The 21,329-nt window shown below is 44.5% G+C and overlaps 1 protein-coding gene across 1 annotated transcript in view; it reads left to right on the top strand.

Annotated features, from left to right (window-relative positions):
* Positions 1–461: 461 nt before the first annotated feature.
* Positions 462–21,329, top strand: part of GRXCR1 (glutaredoxin and cysteine rich domain containing 1) — a 61,417-nt gene continuing 40,549 nt past the window's right edge. The window contains exon 1 of the mRNA XM_056855838.1: positions 462–927. Coding sequence (XP_056711816.1) covers positions 535–927 — 393 coding nt within the window. The 5' untranslated portion in view covers positions 462–534. The remainder of the gene's footprint in view (positions 928–21,329) is intronic.

The following is a 21,329-nucleotide window of genomic DNA, read 5'->3' as shown; positions in this document are numbered from 1 at the left end:
TGAGGACATCAACATTCCGATAGGTCCATTTAGCACATACGGGATATGCATCTAGCTCTCTGGAAGCTGGAGCTCCAGAAGTCCATGTCCAGAGACTTTGATCTAAACACTTCCTTTATTTCTTTGACTTCTTCTTCAGCACACGCAAATTAACACAGATGTCTTGGATATAGCTTTTTTTTAAAAAACAAAACAAAACAAAAACAAAAACATAGAAACGTTTATTCTCTTTTTTCCTTTTTCTTTCTGCCCCTGAAAAAAAGCACACAAAGGGGTGTTAATATTTAATCGATGATCTCATTTTACAGGTTTTAGTTTAAAGGTAACCATAGCACACACACGCATGCATTATTGATTGCCAATCGGCACTGGAGCTTCTTGGGAATCCTCTTTCCTTTAGATGTTCACTTCATACGAGCAGCGCCTCTGTCACTGGCAAACAACTTTGATATTGTTTTAAGTGTGAGAAACTGGCGAAAGTGATGACAGCCGACACCAGGAGGATGTAAGCAGTTCATATTGACGGATGGGACAATGATTAAGAGTGACACCAAGGGCGAGGGTGAGAGGCAGCCGAGGAAAGTCCGATTCCGAATCGCATCTTCGCATAGTGGGAGAGTGCTCAAGGAGGTGTACGCCGATGGAGAAACCTCCGATTCCCTGGATTCCGAATGCACGAGCAGCTCCGAAACGGACCAAAGCAGACTCAGTGAATCGGACGGGCAGCACAATGGAAACCTGGGATCTGAATACGACGAGAACGAGAAAGAGTCGGATGATATGCTCATTTTCGTGAGAGCCGCCAAAGAGAGGGGGTTTGGCGCGAAAAGAGTCAACATCCTCAGCAAAAACGGTACCGTCAGAGGGGTCAAGCACAAAGTCAGTGCAGGTCAGGTTCTCTTTGACAATTTGTCAAAAGTGTTCCAGGTACGTGAAGTCTACTTTTCTCCTCGCTCTACAACCACTTTCTGTCTCCTTTTCCACCTCTACCCACAAAAGCACACTTTTTAGTTTTGCTAAAGGAGTGCTTAGTCAATCCACGCTCAGAATGTAGAGATCCTGATCACACCTCTAGTGGGTAAGGTCTCAAAAGAGAAGTTCCAGCCTTCAACATTTTTGCAGCTGGAAAATTAAATTAATAAATAAAATTGGCACTTTTGCTCTTGAGAAGAGCTCACTCTTGAAACCAGTGATGGCCCAGAATATAGTGACTAGAAGCTTGTGGGCTAGATCCAAAGTCTGCAAAGAAAAATAAATAAGGAAAAAATCCCCAAGACACCTGTTATGTTTGAATATTTTTGAATTTACCTTGCAGTGTGTGTGTGTGTGTGTGTGTGTGTGTGTGTGTGTTTTGGCTCCTGTCCACACACTTCTTTTGCTCTCAACTCAAGGGCTAAGAGATCAGCACTTGACATTCGTCCCATTTGCCCATATATGGGAAAGTGCATCACTGCTGAGGGCAGAGCCGTTGGTGCTGAGGCACGCCTAGAGGTGAGTCCGCACAATCGGAATCCCAGTGGTTTTCACATGGAACGAGGACAAAACATCCCAACACATCCCCTCTGTTCATTGTAGCTCTGCTCACAAGTTGCAGTGAATGAACGTACAATCCATGTACAGTGTACACTCCATTTTTCTTTATACATGTGTTAAATCTCATATTACATTTAATGCATGTACAGCTGAACATGTGATTGGAATGGCACATTTACCCAGATACTGGTCCCTGGAATCATTTGTTAAGTGAATGCAGATTGACTCATATGCATTTGCTGTAACTTGTGATCAGGGCTTGTGTGAGCTGGGTTGTACCTATTTAACTAATATACATATGTACAGAAGTGAATGTGCATTTCTTTTACCTCAGATGGAATGAGGGGTGTGGAGGATTCAAAGAAATTAGTGCAACCATGTATACACAGTGAGGAGGGTGTCCAACCATCCACTACCTCACCACACAATCTTTTTTGATGGATTGAACCCCGATGGAGACTAGAGAGTTAAAAATGGCAGTTGCTCTGGAAATCTTTCATCCCAAATGAACTACTTTATGTCATATGGTCGCAAGCATTTCCTCTTAATCCGGTTTTAGGTATGCTGATATTTCCCACTGGCCTATTCAAACATGACCATTTCTATATAGTAAAATACAATGATCATCATTTTAATTCTCTGAAGTGTTTGATTCACTAAAGCAGATCAATATGATTATCTGCATATTGCAGATGGATGTGTGAGTGGAATAAGTATGTGGTGGATTCCCTTAGACTTCTTAGTTGGCTCCTGCCAGAAGTAAGATTCAAACTGTGGTCCCCCAAATTACAACTCAGCCTCTTGGCCACTAGCTTTCGGGTGGAAAAATGCTACCTGCTGTTTGCAAACCCTTTCAAAAACGTTAGAAGGTTCATTATGAAATTCGAGGAAAATGATTCTCTAAATGTTCAAAGGCTCATATTGCTGTTCAACTTGTTCCAGGTTTTCAGTCCTGGCAATGCGGAGCCTTAATGAGGTTTGGCTCAAATTAACCTCTGAAAGCTCCTGTTGGTTTATGCAAGCACAGAGGATGTAATCCATCCATAAAGAAGGACCACTGAGAGTAAACCGCAGGCCTAATGTTCTCCTGAAGCATGATTAATTTGGGCTGGGTCATGTCCATCCTTCATAATGAAAAAGAGAGTAATTCCTAGTAATACAAACCAATATACATCAAACACGCAATACAAATAAATTATCATTCTTTCCTTCCTGTGACTTTTTTCCAGGCTGAAAATAATGAATGTTATTTGCACATCATGTTAAGGTTTGTAATGATTACATATGTGAAGCATTCATTTTTAGCTTCTGAAGATAGATTAAGAGTGGAGATATTTGGATGTATCACCTTCCTCTAAGCCATTTTCTATCATTCTAACAGGCTTAGCCAGCATGTATTCTATCCCTTTTTTGTCCTTTTATTCTGTTGCGGAGGTATGAAGAACTTGAGAGCCAGTGTGATATAGTGGTTAAGAGTGGCAGACTCTGCTCAGGAGAACTGGGTTCAATTCCCCACTCCTCTGCATGAAGCCTGCTGGGTGAACTTGGGCCAGTCACAGTTATCTCAGAACCCTCTCAGCCCACCCGAAGGCAGGCAGTGGCAAACCACCTCCAAACGTCTCTTGCCCTGAAAACCCTACGAGGTCGCCATAAGCCAGCTGCGACTTGACGGCATTTTCCAACACCACCATGAAGAACTTGGGGTGGGGGGTGGGGAAGCTGCCACATGTTTCTCCTCTTCACAGTGCTTGCCTATTGTTTCAGGTGAGGACAGTAGGTGGGGAAAGAAAGAAGGAGGAAGCACTGCACCTGCCACCTTCTTCTCTCAGACACCGCCGTTTACTCACCTGCCCTGTGCAAGGGGCAGGTGCTGAAGAAAGGAAGGCAAAGGCAGCAATGACAGGGCCACCTCCTTCTCTTCTGCATCCTCCAGAACATCTCCACTTGTCTGCTTTCTCTCCCTGGTGGGGCAGGAGAATTTGGATGGAATGAGAAAGAATTGTATCCAGCCTCATCATTCCAGCCACTGCCACTGACTTCTTGCCTGTCCAGTCTCTTATGTAACCTCCAACAATCCACTTACCAGCGTGGTGTAGTGATTAAGAATGGTGGTTTGGAGCAGTGGACTCTAATCTGGAGAACCAGGTTTGATTCCCCTATTCTTCCACATGAGCGATGGATGCTAATCTGGTGAACTGGGTTGGTTTCCCCACTCCTACACATGAAGCCAGCTGGGTGACCTTGGACTAGTCACAGTCCTTAAGTGGTAGAGAAAGTTGGCACATAAAAACCAATTCCTCCTCCTCCTCCTCCTCCAACTCCTCCTCCTCCTCCTCCTCCTCCTCCTCCTCCTCCTCCTCTTCTTCTTCTTCTTCTTCTTCTTCTTCTTCTTCTTCTTCTTCTTCTTCTTCTTCTTCTTCTTCTTCTTCTTCTTCTTCTTCTCCTCCTCCTCCTCCTCTTCCCTGCCTCTTATCCCCACTTTCTCTCTCCCTGTCCAGATTCTTCCTTTCTATCGTTGGTTGTCTTTACCCCCCACTCGCCATAGTTCTAGGACTGTTTCCTGTTTGTTGTTTGCACTTGTGCAGATAAGGCTTCCATGGTTTGGGGTTTATTTTACACCCCATTTCATTTTAATGTTTGGGATTTCCCCCCCTTAGTGTGCTCCTAAATTTGCACGAAAGTCCCACCTATTTGTACATAACCCAATTGTGTGGATTTTTTGATCCACATCCTAGGTACATACTCAGAAGTTGATGTATTGATGTGAACTTACAAACATTAACTAGTCCTGATAAGAACATTAAATTTGATTCAGAACGCTGATAACAACAGTTGGCATGCAAAGACATTGTGAGGGAGAAAGAACCTAATCTGAACTCTGATAGTAAGTTCAGTTCTCACCAGTTTGCAGGGAAGTATTAAATTGCTTTATTTGAATCCCCCAACCCAATTTTGTATACTTGCCACACAATTGTATGCCTGACTACTCAGAAGTTAATTCTGCTGTTTTCAGTGGAGTTTACTCCTAGTCATACAGAATTCTCAGGTGAGGAGAGGAGAGTCATAACTTTGAAGGAGAAAACATACAGACACCTTCAGAGTTCAAATAGGGCCATTCAACTGAATCCCAGTATTTTGGCATGTACTACTTTTCTGCATAATTCTGCAAGTGGTTATGAATATTCTCTTGGCCTCAATTCCATAACTTCTCCCATGGCCTCTATTTTTATCTTTCAATTTTCTGTGTGTTTGTTAAGTGTTGTCAAATTGCTTCCGACTCATGGTGACCCTATGAATCAATGACCTCCAAAACATCCTATCCTTAACAGCCTTCTCAGGTATTGCAGACTGAGGCCTATGGCTTTCTTTATAGAGTCAATCCATCTCATTTTGGGTCTTCCTCTTTTCCTTCCTACCTTCAACTTTTCCTAGCATGATTGTCTTTTCCAGTGACTCTTGTCTTCTCTTAATGTGACCAAAGTACGATAGTCTCAGTTTAGTCATTTTGGCTTCTAGGGACAGTTCAGGCTTAATCTGATCTAGAAGTCACTTATTTGTCTTTTTGGTGGTCCACGGTATCCATAACACTGTCTTCCAACACCACATTTCAAAGGAATCTACTTTCTTCCTATCAGCTTTCTTCATGGTCCAGTTTTCACACCCAAACATAGTAAAAGCGAATACCCTGGCATGAATTAACTTGATCTTGGTTGCCAGTGACACATCCTTTAAAAATCTTTTCTAGTTCCTTCATGGCTGCCCATCCCAGTCTCAACCTCCTACTGATTTCTTGGTTGCAGTCTCTCTTTTGGTTAATGATAGAGCCAAGGAACAGAAAATCTTGAACAATTTCAATTTCCTCATTGTCCACCTTAAAATTAACTAATTATCCAGTAATCATTGCTTTTGTCTTCTTTATATTTAGCTGTAGTCCTGCTTTGACATTTTCTCCTTTAACTTTCAGCAGCAGTTGTTGCAAGTCTTTGCTATTTTCTGCCAGTAATATAGTATCATCGACATTGCTCAAATTGTCAATTTCCTACTTTCTGCGTAATTGTGCAAGTGGTTACTAAGGTCACCTAGCCTGCAGTTTTACCACTTTCCCATGGTCTCTACTTTTAGAGCTGCCTTGTTGAACAAATGAAGCTACATGGAGTAAGTTGGTCTATCAAGGTACATGTTGTCTGCTCTGATTGGTAGTGGCTCTCCAGGATCTTGGGCTGAAGTCTTTTACGTCATCTACTACCTGACTTGTTTAACTGGAGATGCTCGGGGCTGAATCTTTCTGATACTCTTTCACTGAGCCCCTCCCCTGGATTTGTGGCAGTCTTCCAAAAGGAATAAGGTAGAGGAGACTGCAAGAGAGGAAACAAAATCATATGAAGGACACAGGCAGTTCTTATCGGCAGTAGAGGGAAAGTTCAGATGGCTGGGGCTAAGATTATTCTCTGTTACGAATCTGCAGGTGAACTCCTAACTGACTAATAACATCACTCTGCAGATTACTCTCCAAAGTTAAATCACCACTGGGCTTAAGAAGGCATTCCTCTACAGATTAATAGATTCGAACCTCTCCAGATTTGAATTCCTTGCACCAAAAACCAATTCATCTGCAATGCATGCTTAAAGGCCAAAGAAGTCTACTCCATTGCTTAAAGGAGGGGTCCCCAAGGTGGTGGCTATGGATGTCATGGCACCCACCAACACATTTCCTGGTGCCCTCCAAGTGTTTTAGAAAGTGGGCAGGGCCAGATGGGGTTTATGCCCATCAGGGCTTCTGATTGACTACTGGAGATCTGATTGGCTGTGCAGGTCATCCACTTCAACAGAGATTCTGCCTTAAATGATGAAGTTACTGTGAAGATCATGTAATAAATAAATAATAAATAAATAATACATTTATTAATACAGTCAAATCAGACCAGTAATTTTTTTAACAGCAATAAACCTCAGCAGAAACAATATAAAAGTGACTTTAAAAATATGGAACACACACGCACACATATATATAAATTTTATGAACACTTTACATAAAAAACTAGGTTGCATGAGAAAAGGCTACAATAGGTACCGATACCATCATTTAAGCAGATATTTATGAAGCTTCATAATAACAGCACAATATTTGGCAACCTTGATTGTGACCTGAGGATTCTCACTGCTTAACAATTTCCTAACTCTATCCACTGAATCCTGGCCAGGATGTTTTGCCAGCCACGGGGAGATCATTTCATCACGAACATGAAGATTATGTATAACCTTGCTCAATGACATTTTCTAGTTGGCTCCACCTTGGGTGGCAGCCATGTTGTTGTTGTGCCCAGTTCCCTGTGTCAGAATTCCAAAGGTGCCCATAGGATCAAAAGGTCTGAGGGACCCTGGTTTGAGGGGTCAAAGGATATACAAAAATACTACAGTGTAAACTCAAAACCCAAGTACTGGAATATCACTTGCGGATCCAGTGCTATTTGTAAGGTAAGCTTTGTTCCCTCCCCACCACCTTCAGAACAAATAACTGCACGCACAAAGTTTTTGGGAATTGAACTGGTAACTTTTATGAGTGGAATAAACTTGGTCACAACTTTTTAACATTCAGGACAGCTGTAAGAAACATTGGCGTGGCATGTAAGGCTGGATCTGCAACATCAACCGGACCCGATGCGGTTTGATGCTTGCCAATCTGTTCCCAGCAATCCCGCTGGGCTTACATAGGAATGGCTGTACATGGAATCACCCGGGTGTGAGCCACTCGGTGCTTGTCCTGCCATCTGGGAAGTGTCAATTGGGACTGCCTCCAAACTAGGCCTGTCCCCTCACTGTGGCGCTTCCCGAATCCCTTATTAGGATCCCCAACTCAGAGGAAAGGGGTACGCAGACCCCTTTCCTCCCAAAGATCCAGCCCAATGCCCCACCCCACTAAAGTTGCGACAGGATAATAACATACTACAAGATCATGTAGGGAGGGAGGGTGCGAAGACGTCCCATGGTGAACTGAAGCTTCCCGGGGACCCTGCTGCTTTATATGCTGCAGAGACAGACCAGACTGAAAACCTTACTCTGCTCCATCTCTCCTGCGTTGCTGCCCCATTTTCCGGCTCCCTCCTGATTGGCTCCTTTTAAATTCAAGGAGCCTAACTATTGGAGGGGGGGAACCTAATGCACAGACACGCGCCTCGCATCCCCACAGAGGAGTGTTCTCCCGCTTGCCAGCTGACTCCTCCACCTTCCCTTCCCGCCCGTCTCCGCAATTTGGATCCGTGTGAGTCACGGATCCCTTGACTTTCTTTAACATTTTGCACCAGGATCTTGCAGTGACCATGGTTATTTGCAGACCACTGATGAAGACAGCTTGTTGAGATATGTTTGGTCTTTTACTTCACCGTTGATAACAAGAGAGTTTTACATGTTACAATTATTTTGTTTAGCCATTAAAGGTAGACTTGTCAACTGGTCAGGAGAAAATCGTCTTCTCTCTTTGATCAAGGCTTATTATGTGGAAATGGGTGGCTGAAACTTTTGATGGCATGGAGGTAAATAGATAAAACCCCATCAGCCCTCCATTAAAAGGAACAGGGCATTTTTTGGGGGGAAACCATATTCCCCTCCCCAGGAAATTTGTAAGAAAGAGTGGGACTCAGTTTGCCCTAGTGTGGAGCTGAACCAAAGGACTGCGCTTTGCAAATAACAAATCGTGCAAATTTTTGAAAGGGGGAGTTCTCAAAAAGTGTTTACAGGAGGTGTCTGGAACCTTCTTTAAAGTCTAGGCATTGGTGTGCATAGGAGCACTGCTTTTTAAACTTAGGAGTAGATGCACTCCGCAATAGGGCTGGAAAAAAATGTGGGCAGGGCAGCTTTGCTTACTTCAACCGGCGTCATCATGTAGCCAGATCTTATTGGCTGCATTAGACCATGATGCCATCATAGTCACTATGGGATCTCTATTTGGCTGGAAGCACAAATAAAACCGTGACACCAGAGAAGCAACATACAGGGATAATGGCTGTACTGACTCATGAAAAACGGACTTGAAAGAAAGCAAGATAGTGGGGGCGGGGGGGAGGCGGCTTGCAGATCCTTTTGTACACTTTGAAATGACCACGTTTGCACCAGAAACTGATCACAAAAATAAAGTAGAGCGCTTGTTTTCGCACTCAGCTTTTCACAGAGTGGATGCGCCAAAACTATGATGCACAATCTTTCGAGAAAGTAGCTCTCCTGATTCCCCAGTGGGAGTGTGACTCTCTCCCCCTTCAGATTTCCCTTTTGATTATTGCTGGTGTCTGGACTGGGGAAAAGGTTGCTATGGCAACACCTCTCCCCTTATCCTCTTCTACGTGCTTCAATGAGGAGGGAAATGCAGTTACCATGACAACACTTCTAGACAGTCTCTTGGTGTGAACTCAAGTAGCCAGAAAATAAGGTGATGTAACAATTCCGTGGTGGTCTTTTCTGCATACATTTATGGCCATGCTGGCCATAATTAGACGAGGAATAGAGAATAAAACTGCTGCTATCATACTGCCCTTGTACAAATCTATGATGAGACCACACTTGGAATACTGTGTGCAGTTCTGGTCACCACACCTAAAAAAATGATATTGCAGAGCTTGCGAAGGTGCAGAAAAGAGCAACCAAAATGATCAGGCAACTGCCCTATGAGGAGTGGTTAAAATGCTTAAGGCTGTTCAGCTTGGAAAGAGGGCAGAAAGAAGTCGCTCCCCTCCCAAACCCCAATTTCTTCAGGCTCCATTCCCAAAGCCTCCTGCTAATGGTGAAGAGCGACCTGGCAACCCAATCCACATGAGTGGCAGACTCTAATCTGGTGAACTGGGTTGGTTTCCCCACTCCTACACATGAAGCCATCTGGGCGACCTTGGACTAGTTACAGTTCTCTCGGAACTCTCTCAGCCCCACTTACCTCACAAGGTGTGTGTTGTGAAAAGAGGAAGGGAAGGAGATTATAAACTGGTTTGATTCTCCTTAAAAGGTAGAGAAAGTCAGCATATAAAAACTAACTCTTCTTAGAATCATAGAGTTGGAAGGGACCACCAGGGTCATCTAGTCCAACCTCCTGCACAATGCAGGGAATTCACAACTACCTCCCCCCGCACCCTCAGTGACCTCTACTCCATGCCCAGAAGATGGCCAAGATGCCCTCCCTCTCATTATCTGCTTAAGGACATAGAATCAGCATTGCTGACAGATGGCCTCTTCTTAAAAACCTCCAGGGAAGGAGAGCTTACCACCTCCCGAGGAAGCCCGTTCCAGTGAGGAACCGCTCTAACTGTTAGAAAATTCTTCCTAATGTCTGGACCGAAACTCTTTTGATTTAATTTCAACCTGTTGGTTCTGGTCCGACCTTCTGGGGCAACAGAAAACAACTCGGCACCATCCTCTATATGACAGCCCTTCAAGTACTTGAAGTGGTTATCATATCACCTCTCAGTCTTCTCCTCTTCAGGTTAAACATACTCAGCTCCTTCAACCTTTCCTCATAGGACTTGGTCTCCAGACCCCTCACCATCTTTGTTGCCTTCCTCGGGACACGTTCCAGGCCAGCTAGTCTACATCTTAAATTGCGTTGCCCAAAATTGAACACAGTACTCTAGATGAGGTCTTACCAGAGCAGAGTAAAGTGATACCATCACTTTGCATGATCTGGACACTATACTTCTGTTGATACAGCCCAAGACTGCATTTGCCTTTTTAGCTACCGCATCACACTACTGACTCATGTTCAGTGTTTGGTCTACTAAGACACCAAGATCCTTTTCACACAAAGTACTGGGTTGGATTTAACTGTCCAGCCTTCACATGGGAATAATATTGGCATTGCCTACAAAGTTCCTTGTGATAAAGAAAACAATTATGTTTTAATATGCTGAATCTAAATAATTCTGGTGCGAAGTAATCCAGGGTGCAATATGTGTAGGGGTACCAGGGAGGTTTTTGGGACGGGGCCTGAGGAGGGCAGGGTTTAGGGAGGGACTACAATGCCATAGAGTCCAATTGCCAAAGCAACCATTTTCTCCAAGTGAGCTGATCTCTATCAGCTGGAGATTAGTTGTAATAGCAGGAGATCTTCAGCTGGGGGTTGGCAACCCTAGTGACCTAGCAAACTTCCATGGGGATTCGAGTCTGCGTCTCCATGCACTCTGACCATCACACCATGCACAAGACTGGGCTGCACTACTTCTGTTGGTACTGAAGTCTTGTTATGGATCTTCCCATGACCCCTGCAGGACACTTAGGGTGAAGTGTGAGGTGCCGGCGTCCTGTTTGAGAGTTCCTGCTTCTTCTGATACCAGATCTCCTGTGAGTTCAGCATAGCTAACCTGAGCTGACTATTATAACTGAAACTAAACCGACTGGCCAGTGCAAGTTCTTCACCGATCATCAGGGACATAGGAACTTTACCCCTGGTGACACAGCATGGATATAATTGTTCACTGAAGTCTAAAGTTTAAAAAGTTCCTGCCAAGTGTGCCGGAGCATAATGATCCGAAGGCCAAAAACAGACATGACATGAGAGACCCATAACATGGGAGTTGATCTCCCCCTTCTTTCAAAGCAGTGACCGAAGGCCTTCTCATTCAATTGGGGAACAGGAGCTGGAATTGGGAATTTTAACCATTTCTTCTGGACCAGTCTTCTCCAATTTAAATAATGGCCATTTTTGCATGGGTTATCTGCTCTGAGTTCAATGCATTTGGGAGGCCACCCAGCTGGCTTCATGTGTAGGAGTGGGGAAACCAACCCAGTTCACCAGATTAGAGTCCACCACTCATGTGGAGGAGTGGGAAATCAAACCTGGTTCTCCAGGTTAGAGTCCACCATTCCGAACCACTACTCTTAACCACTACACCACACTGGAGGAAAGAAATGGCTGCTGCGGTGACCTTGAGCCAGTCACAGCTCTCTCTGAACTCTCTCAGCCCCACCTACCTCACAGGGTGTCTGTTGTGGGGAGGGGAAGGGAAGGTGATTGTAAGCTGTTCAATTCTTCCTTAAGTAGCGGAGAAAGTCGGCATATACAAAACCAACTCTCCCGCCAGTTGCGAAGAGGGACCTGGCAACCCTACCAAGAGCAGTTGGGGGAAGGGATGATATGGAGACTGTGTGTGGTTCTTCACTCTTCTTCCTCTTCTAGTACTGCTTCTTTAGTCACATTAGCAGTCCCTTGTGGTCACTTTGAAGTAAAGAAAAAAGTTGAAATATGAATATCTAATATTTTCATACTGCATGTGCTTTGGTCCTCAGGAATGCAAATAACCCAGATTTCTTTCTACATATCAAGATTTCTCTAGAGACATTAAGGGCAGACTTCATTCTATAGCTGTAAAAGTAAAAATAACAAAATTGAATTTTGTAAAACTATATTTGTGATTTGCATGTCTATGCTTAAACAGAGAGATTAAAGATTCTTTGGTTTAGGTCTGTTTTCTGGGCAGCTGGTTGATTCTTTTGAGACTATTAGTTGAAATGTGTCAGGCCTTAGAAGCAGCCGTTAGGATAGTTGATTCAAGGGGTGCAGAAAATTACAGCCAGCTTTGTGTAGCGGTTAAAGTGTTAGACTGAGATCTGGGAGACCTAGGTTCAAATCCCATGAGCTATGAAGCTTGCTGAGTGACCTTGGGCTAGGCTTGCCAACCTCCAGCCAGGGTCTAGAGATCTCCCAGAATTACAGTTGATCTCTAGACTACAGAGACCAGTTCCCCTGGAGGAAATGCCACTTTGGTGAGTGGACCCTGAGGTTCCTCCCCTCCCCAGGCTCCACCCCCAAATATCCAGAAATTTGTCAACCAGTTGGCAACCCTACCTTGGGCAGTCTCTGTCTCTCCAGCCTATCTCACACGTTTATTGTGAGGGTAAGATGGAGGAGGAGACATCAATGTATGCTGCCTTCAGTTCCCTGAAGTAAGGACATGATAACCATATACTGAAATAATGTGTGTTCCTGAACAATGAAAAAGACAAAATTGATAGAAAATAGCAGGAATATAAGTGTTACTTTTGTCTACTGACTGTCTAAACCCAACTTCTATTAGCACTAAACAGCTATTCACAACAAAAGAGTGTGAATTTTACAGCCGTTTCTCCATTGCTTGATAACAAGACATCTGAATGTAATAATTATGCTGCTTCTATATGGAAAAATAAAATAAACCCAGGTTAAGAATTTGGGCTTTAACAAGTGAGAAGGAGTGATATCTCTTCACTGAAGGAGCCCAGTGTGTAGAAACAGGGCCCGTTCAGGATACTTTGCCTCCCCAGGTGAGCAGCACTGCAAAAGTTCAGTTCAGACTCAATCATCATCAGCACTACACCAGCCAGCGTGGTGTAGTGGTTAAGAGCAGTGGTTTGGAGCGGTGGACTCTAATCTGGAGAACCAAGTTTGATTCCCCACTCCTCCACATGAGCAGAGGAAGCTAATCTGGTGAACTGGATTGGTTTCCCCACTCCTACACATGAAGCCAGTTGGGTGACCTTGGGCTAGACACAGCTCTCTTAGAGCACTCTCAGTCCCACCTATCTCACAGGGTGTCTGTTTTGCGGAGGGGAAGGGGAGGTGATTGTAAGCCAGTTTGATTCTTCCTTAAGTGGTAGAGAAAGTCGGCACATAAAAACCAACTCCTCGTCCTTGTCCTCCTCCTCCTCCTTCTGCTTCTGCTTCTTCTGCTTCCTTGCCCCATCATGGTGCCCCAAGTAGCTGCTTAGGTTGCTTGGGCTTAGAACTGGCCCTGAGTAGAAACCACTGTAACATTGGGAACTAGTGGGTCGCAGGGCAAGTGCAAGCACCTGTGATATTTCCTTGTCATTTGAAATATTATAGCTCAGGAGATACCACAAAAATGGCTCCATGCCACTTCTATCTCTTGAAGTTTGTTCACACAGGAAACCATTATTCATCAGGTGAACATAAGTGCTCGTAGGTGTTCATGAAATGCCATGTATTTCATTCAGTACTCCTCTTGCAGAGGTGATTTAGTGTCTACGTTCAGGAAAATAAGAGAGGATCTGTGCAACAGATTTAAAATTGATTCCCCAGTTACTGTTCCTGCTCTGGAAACGCACGGAACTATAGTCCTGTGAGAGCTTCTAGGGATCTTGAAGAGAACATCCTCAACACACTGCAGTGCCCAGCATTCTCTGGGCAAGCCATCCTTGTTAAAACAGTACAAAACCAATATACCACATTTGGTATAGATATACCTGGCAATGAAAACAAACTAACCCAAGAACAATGAAAATATACCCTCAATTTCTCTTTGGCCATAAAGTTGATTCCAGTATGATCTGACCTTGTGGTTCTACATTGCCTGAATTTGAGATGTAAAGAATGCAATGGCTGACCTACATTTTTGGGACCCTGAAGCTCGAACTGTTATGGTGGCCCCTTCACAACCAGCAAAAAAATCTGGGTAACTGCTGTTATCTTCTTCAGTGGGGTTGTTCTATGGCAGATGTATTAGTTCATTCTCTAATAGAGAGGCAGAAGGTCATCAGAGGGGGCTCGTTAGGTTAAAGAGGTGAACATCTGATTTTTGGTGTTAAAATGCACAAGCGAGACGACTGCCCCCTGAATTGAGAATTCAGATGTCTGTTTACAGTTCCAATTGGCTCTAGCCTAAGGGCCGAGCTATAGAACTATTAAGCCATGCACCAACGAAGGATTCAAGGATCCAGCTGCCAAAATGTAGGCTATGAATAGATTCTGGTGAACTCAGTGAGCCCATATACCTGGGGAGTCAGGTGCTGTGAAAATTTTGAAATTTAACCAATTACAGGGACATTTTGAGGCCATATGAAATGGATATTAGAGCATATTCTAAGGTCAGTATTAAGTACTTCAACCCATTGGTTTGTAATTTTATCACTAAAATAGCCTTATTTTAATAACAAACACTTAAAAAAACCTCCATCAATGTTGTTGAAAAATTCACTCATTTAAAAAAAAAGTTGCTTCAGGGCCCCTCTGGGATTAGGGGCCCTAAAGCTTAAGCTTCATTAGTTTCATAGTGGATCCATTGCTGAAAGAATGCAATGTTCAAGGTACCGACTAGATCAATAGAGAGTCAGTGTAGGGTAGTGGATACAGTGTCATATGAGGACTGGAGAGAACCTGGGTTTGAATTGAATGACCTTGGGTAAATCACTATCTCTCATCCTAATTTGTCTAACCTGGGTGGTTATAAGTCCATACTTTTTTCTGTCCATTATAGAGCCGTAAACACTAAACGGTGCCATCATTAATGGAGGATTAGGACTTAGTCTTGATTTTAATTTCTTCCAAACTGTAATCATGTTGTCAACAATCGGGTGATCTCTTTTTTCTTCCAAGTGCTTTTTGGGGTTTTCCCCCCATAAGATTTGATGTGGACCCATTTGCCGTTCAGCAAATTCTAATTTAGTACTTTTATTGTTTGGGTGTATTATCCAGTCCTTAACCCAAACCAGAGTTGCTGCCTAATGATATAGTTTTAGATTTGGAAGGGCAAGCCCTCCTCTTCTCTTAATATCTGTCATGATTTTAAACTTGATTCTTGGGCGTTTTTTATCCCATATAAATTTGTTAATTTTTCGTTGCCATGCGAATAGTACTATATCAGTAATTTTTATTGGAATCGTTTGAAATAGGAAATTTAACCTGGGTAACACATTCATTTTTACAATCGCGATTTTACCCATCCAAGAGACTCTTAACTTTGACCATGTGAAGATATTTTTTTCTATTTTATTCCAGACCAGTTCGTAATTATATTTAAATAAATCTTGATTATCTTTTGGTATAAATACTCCCAAGTATTTTATCGGTTTTTTAGAGATGATACAATTGGTGCGTGCCGCAATATTTGCCTCTTCTTCTTGCATCATGTTTTCTAGGAAAATTTTTGGTTTTGATTTATTAAGCTTGTAACCTGCCATTTTGCTGTATTTTTGTATATCGTCCATTAGCTCTAGAATACCTGATTGTGGTTGAGCAATTGTTAATTAGACATCGTCTGCATATCCTCTTATTTTAAATTCTTCTTCTTTTATTTGCAGTCCTATAATTTTTTTATTTGATCTGATTTTATTGGCTAATATTTCCAATGTTAAATTAAATAATATTGAGGATAAGGGGCAGCCTTGTCGAGTTCCTTTTTCAATATTGATATTCTGTGTTAAATTTCCATTTATAAGTAGCTTAGCTCCTTGTTCTGAGTAGATGCTGGTGATCCATTTGGAAAAGTTTCCTTTATCCGTTATGCTACGTACCACTTGTAATATAAATTCCCAGGAAACATTATCGAAGGCTTTTTCTGCATCTAGGAATATAAAGGCACATTTTTCTTTCCTAGCTTTGACCAGGTCTCTTGAACTAATCAAAAACCTTATGTTCTCATTCATATGTCGTTTTGGAATAAATCCTGTTTGATCTTCATTAATCAGTGTATCACTGTTTGCTAGAATCCTCTGTGCAATTATTGAAGTAAACAGCTTGTAGTCAATATTAAGCAAGGATATCGGCCTGTAAGACGCTGGTAATGAGGGATCCATGTTTTCTTTTAAAATAAGAGTTATATAAGCTTCCTTCCATAAATTAGGTACCCTGCAGGTTTTGTGTATCTCGTTCATTACCTTTAACTATTTAGGAGTTAGTTCTTCTTTAAAGCATTTATAATATTTAGCAGTCAGTCCATATGGTCCTGGTGTCTTTCCCGTTTTTAAATTGTCGATTGCCAATTGTATTTCTTCCATTGAGATTTCTTGGTTTAATACATCTTTTTCTTCGCTGGTTAGTTCATTCAAGTGATTTTGTGCAATGTATTTTGGGATTTCTTCTGTTTTTGATGTCAATCAGGGGTCAGTAAGCTTCTAGAGAGATCAGTTTCTGGTTAGCTAAACACAGCGGATGGTAACTCAATGCCTTAGCAACGCTATGCCTTGTGGGAGTTGTAGTTTGGGTCTTAGTTTGCTTTTGAACGTCACTGGAAGTTCGTTTTGTGCCGCCGAGAGGAGCCGAGGGAGGCCGACTTGTTAAAGTGACCGGCCATCCTTTTCCTATGCGCCTTCTTCTTCTTCTTCTTCTTCTTCTTCTTCTTCTTCTTCTTCTTCTTCTTCTTCTTCTTCTTCTTCTTCTTCTTCTTCTTCTTCTTCTTCTTCCAACCCCCGTTCCAATACTCCAGACCCCAGTCAGCGCCCCGCTCGCGGGTCGGCAGTCACGACCTCACCCTGCTTCACAGACTGGCGCCTTGCTTTGTCTTCACCCGCGGAGCCGCTGCTGCCCCAATCAAGTCAGCCGCCTCCGGGTTCAGTACTTCTGCTTCTGATTCTTGATTCTTGCCCGCGGTGGGTCGTCGCCGAAGCCCTCAGCCGTCCCCTGGTTCTTGGAAATCACCGCCTTCCTTGCCTTCGCCGGTGCCGGGGCCTCTGCCTCCTCTGCGAGCCGCGAACCGCCGGCCTCCGCAAACCACTGGATCGGGCCCACACCTCCTTTCCGTCAGTCCGGGCAAAGCAGTCCTCTAAAATAAAGGGACAATAATTAGTGGAGTTCTTATCAGGTTATTATCTTTTCTCTTTTTCTATTAATGTGGGGGTAGCATTATTTAGGGAGGGGGGAGGGAAAGGGAAAATGGGGGGGGCGGTTGGTAGGTTGGAATTGCGAGGACTTGCCTGAAATTGCCTGCTGGTACGTCCAGTGCCCTTGTAGAGTAGCGACGTTCCTCCTCCCTGATGAGAGTTGGGTTTGGTGAAAAATATCTTCTAACCCAGGGCCAAAGAATATTTTTTTTTGGCCACAAAACAGGTATTTTCAGTCCCGCTCCTGAAAGGTGCGGTCACTCCGCCATCTTGACCAACCGGAAGGATCAAACCTGGGTGGTTGAGAAGCTAAAACTCAGGGAGAATGATGAAAGCCATTCTGAGTTCCTTGGAGAGAGAGTGGGCTAAAAATATAGTTAACCTTTGGATTCATTGGCATTTGCTTCTGTGTAAACATGCAGAGCCTAATAAATAAAATTATGCAAATATTTCACTTTAATGAAGTAGCTAAATTCTCAGTGCTGTTTATTATGAATGGTGAACGTGGCACTAATAATACACTGTGCAGGTGATGTGCCTGAGACCCTGGAGAGCCACTGCTGGTCTAAGTAGACAATACTGACTTTGCTGGACCAAGGGTCTGATTCAGCATAAGGCAGCTTCATGTGTTCACGTGTCCAAAGTTTTCCCTGTCTCCATATCTCCATGCAGAAAAATGTAAGGGATTTCTGCCTGTCATGCAACAGTTAAAGGACCTAAGAGCAGTGACAGAAAAAAATGGCAACCCTAAGCTGAATTTTCATGTAGTCCTGTGAGCTAGCACATTAAATGATGGCAAAAATAACAGTGGTTTCTGGGCCACTCATACACCATATTCACCAGGGAACATAGTAAGGGGAATCTTTCCTCATAGGCAAAAATTTCTGAGGTCTACATTGCACAAGTATAGTCATAAAAATAAAATGGGAGTCCAGTGGCACTTTAGTGACTAACAACCTTTATTCTAGCATAAGGTTTCTTGAGTTGGGGCTCATTTAATCAGATCCATAGGAGTGTACATCCATCAGGGCTGATTTATATATGGAAAACAAATAGGGTTGCCAGGTCCCTCTTCAACACCAGCGGGAGGTTTTTGGGGAGAGCCTGGGGAGGACGGGGTTTGGGGAGGAGAGGGACTTCAATGCCATAGAGTCCAATTGCCATAGCGGCCATTTTCTCCAGGAGAACTGATCTCTATCGGCTGGAGATCAATTCTAATAGCAGGAGATCTCCAGATTTCCCAGACTGCAACCCTTAGGCTGGAACTGAACACTTGAAGCTGCCTTACACTGAATCAAACCACTGATTCATCCAGGTCAGTATTGTCTACTCAGACTGACAGTGGCTCTTTAGGGTCTCAGGCAGAGATCTTTCATATCGCCTAATACCTGGCTCTTTCAACTGTAGATGCCACACACTGAACGTGGGACCTTCTGCCTGCAAACCTGGGATCTTCTGCATGCTTGCCTTTAGGGCCTAGTTTTAAAGAATATTGGAAAGTGTGTCAGGACTCAATGCCATGTGTAGCCTCTGACGTGTAATGTCCTAAGCATTATTGCTTGAGAAATCTTTGTCCTTCTCTCCAGCAATCTTGGCACAAGTATATCTATTGGTTAACTTTCTACACTAAGCATTTTTCATTTCTGCTCAATGCAGACTCACCCCTTTGAATTTATATATTATGTTTTCTTTGTATTTATCATTCCAGCTTGGAAGAATGTCAGTAGGACCACCTTTCCTTTTTTCAGTGATACAGTTTGAAGAAAAGAGCATTTTAAAGTGTGAGCCTTTGAGTAGTAAGGATAATTAGGAGGCGAGAAATGGTGGCCCGTGTTATTTAATTTGTTAATGCTTGTACAGCAATTGGGAGATGAAAAGGCCTATCTGTGTGCTAGCCATTATTAAATAATGAGGAACAGTTGGGAGGTATGGTTCCAATTATGTTAAGTAAGCGAGACGGGAATTGCAGTCCGGAGCCCTTTTATTGCTAACTCTGGTGCAGTCCTATGCCAGAGTAGAGGAATATAAGTTGCAAGACTGAGGGGTTTTTTTCATGGAGGTTTGCGACGGTTTCACGTCTGCTTTACCACGCTGCTAATTTTTGATTATTCACGACTGCTTCGGATTTGGCCAAAAAAATCACGTCATCCCCGCGTCTTCTCAAACCTGTGTTGGTGCGATCTTTGATTTTGCAGCGCGGTTTTTGCCGCAGGGCTCCATGTAAAATTTTCCCTGGTTCGAACTTTGCATCAATTTTCCCCGCCCATGCCAGCTAATTTCTCCTCCCCTGTGAACGGCGATTGGCCCAGGGAGTTTCATGCTTGGACAAGAATACCGCCCCTTTTGCTGCCTGCCTGCATGGAGTCGTGGCACTTCTCTCCCTCCCTCCGTCCCGGAGGCAAGTGGGTGGACAGGCCCTCGCCTGGGATGGGCCTTGGAGCCGGGCCCACACCTCCAAGCCCAGGGGGACGCCAGATGGACGGCTCCAGGGGGAGGCCAGCGGGGCCACGCCATGTGCGTCTCGCATGCCGGGGGTGGGTGGGGGCAGCTCGGTCTAGGGCAACTGGGCCCATGGGGGGGTTGTTCAAGGGAAGGGGCTGTTGGTCCCTCTGCCCCAGAGGGGAGGGGGGATTTTTGAGAATTCTGATGGGAAAAATGTGCATCCTGAGAGCGGAAAACCCAAGGCAAAACTCCCTCCCATCACCCTTCTGAAGAGGGGCGGCCAGTCTGCTCTAGGTTTCCCTCCTCTCTCTCTCTCGATGCACTGGGACCGGATCAGGGCCGGCACGCAAGCCAGGGGCCTTCTTTCCTCTCCCCCTCCCATGCACACGGGCTGGATCGGGACCAGCATGCCAGCCAGGAGCCCTCTCTGCTCTCTCTCATGATGCACTGGGGCCAGATCGGGGCCTGCGCACAAGCCAGGGGCCTTCTTTCCTCCCTCCCATGCACACGGGCTGGATCGGGATCGGCACGCCAGCCAGGAGCCCTCTCTGCTCTCTCTCATGATGCACTGGGGCCAGATCGGGGCCTGCGCACAAGCCAGGGGCCTTCTTTCCTCCCTCCCATGCACACGGGCTGGATCGGGATCGGCACGCCAGCCAGGAGCCCTCTCTGCTCTCTCTCACGATGCACTGGGGCCGGATCTGGGCCGGCGCTCAAGCCAGGGGCCTTCTTTCCTCTCCCCCTCCCATGCACACAGCGTGGATCGGGACCGGTACGCCAGCCAGGAGCCCTCTCTGCTCTCTCTCACGATGCACTGGTGCCAGATCGGGGCCGGCGCGCAAACCAGGGGCCTTCTTTCCTCCCCCTCCCCAATGCATGCTGTGCACCCCAACCTGGTAAAAGAATAGAACAAAGGAACTATGGAAATCTTGGGAAAGGGGGAGAGCAATGTGTGCGGATCGGCATGCTGCAAAGGGAAGGCAAGGAAGAGTGTTTGCCCATTTATGCATGGGAGCATGGTAAATAGAAAAATTATATAAGGAAACCAGAGGGACTGGTGCTTGTTTTTTTTGTATATGGGGACATACTCTGGGAAATCGCTTTAATGCAAGAGGTTTACAGTGGCCATATATGCATGGGAGGTTTTGCTTGGATTTGCCACTCCATAGATGCACCTTTTCCCCATCCAAATTCTCAAAACTCAACAATCAGCCCCCAGGCAGAGTTTTGAGAATTCGGATGGGGAAAATGCACATCTAGAGAGCGGCAAATCCAAGGCACTCCTCTTGAATTGGCACAGGCTGGAGCTGCTCCATTCCCACTTTCAGCTAAACACTTCTCTGGGCACATGGATGCAATTCCTGCCCCCCCAAATCCTGTCATTAAAGGGCAAGGGGTTCTACACTTATCGAAAATAGAGGGAAGCTTTGAGGAAAGTGCTGCCTTGCCCCCCCCCCCACATTGGAATCTGACTGTTCCAAAAGCAGAACAGAGAAAGGGTGGAAGAAAAATGTAGGAGACCAGAGGGACTGGTGCTTGTTTTTTGCGCTGGGGCCGTGCCCACAGAGGTGAACCGCATGAGGTAATCTGCTGGGCGGAGTTGGGGGCGGGTATAAACAATGAGCTTGTTGGAAGGGGAGGCCTCCTGCAAAGGGGACAGACCAAACCGTTATCGAATGCAGCGTGCTTTGTTCCCATGAAAAACCAAAACCACATCGGGATTGACAAGGATAAATCGCGGCCATGAAAAAAAAATTAAATCTTTTTTTTTTTTGCTCCGTGCCAAGAGA

The sequence above is a fragment of the Euleptes europaea genome, chromosome 9 (genome assembly GCF_029931775.1).
Source record: "Euleptes europaea isolate rEulEur1 chromosome 9, rEulEur1.hap1, whole genome shotgun sequence".
NCBI classification, from domain to species: domain Eukaryota; kingdom Metazoa; phylum Chordata; class Lepidosauria; order Squamata; family Sphaerodactylidae; genus Euleptes; species Euleptes europaea.
Note: the sequence above shows the minus strand (reverse complement) of the source record. Positions and strands in the feature narration are given on the sequence as shown.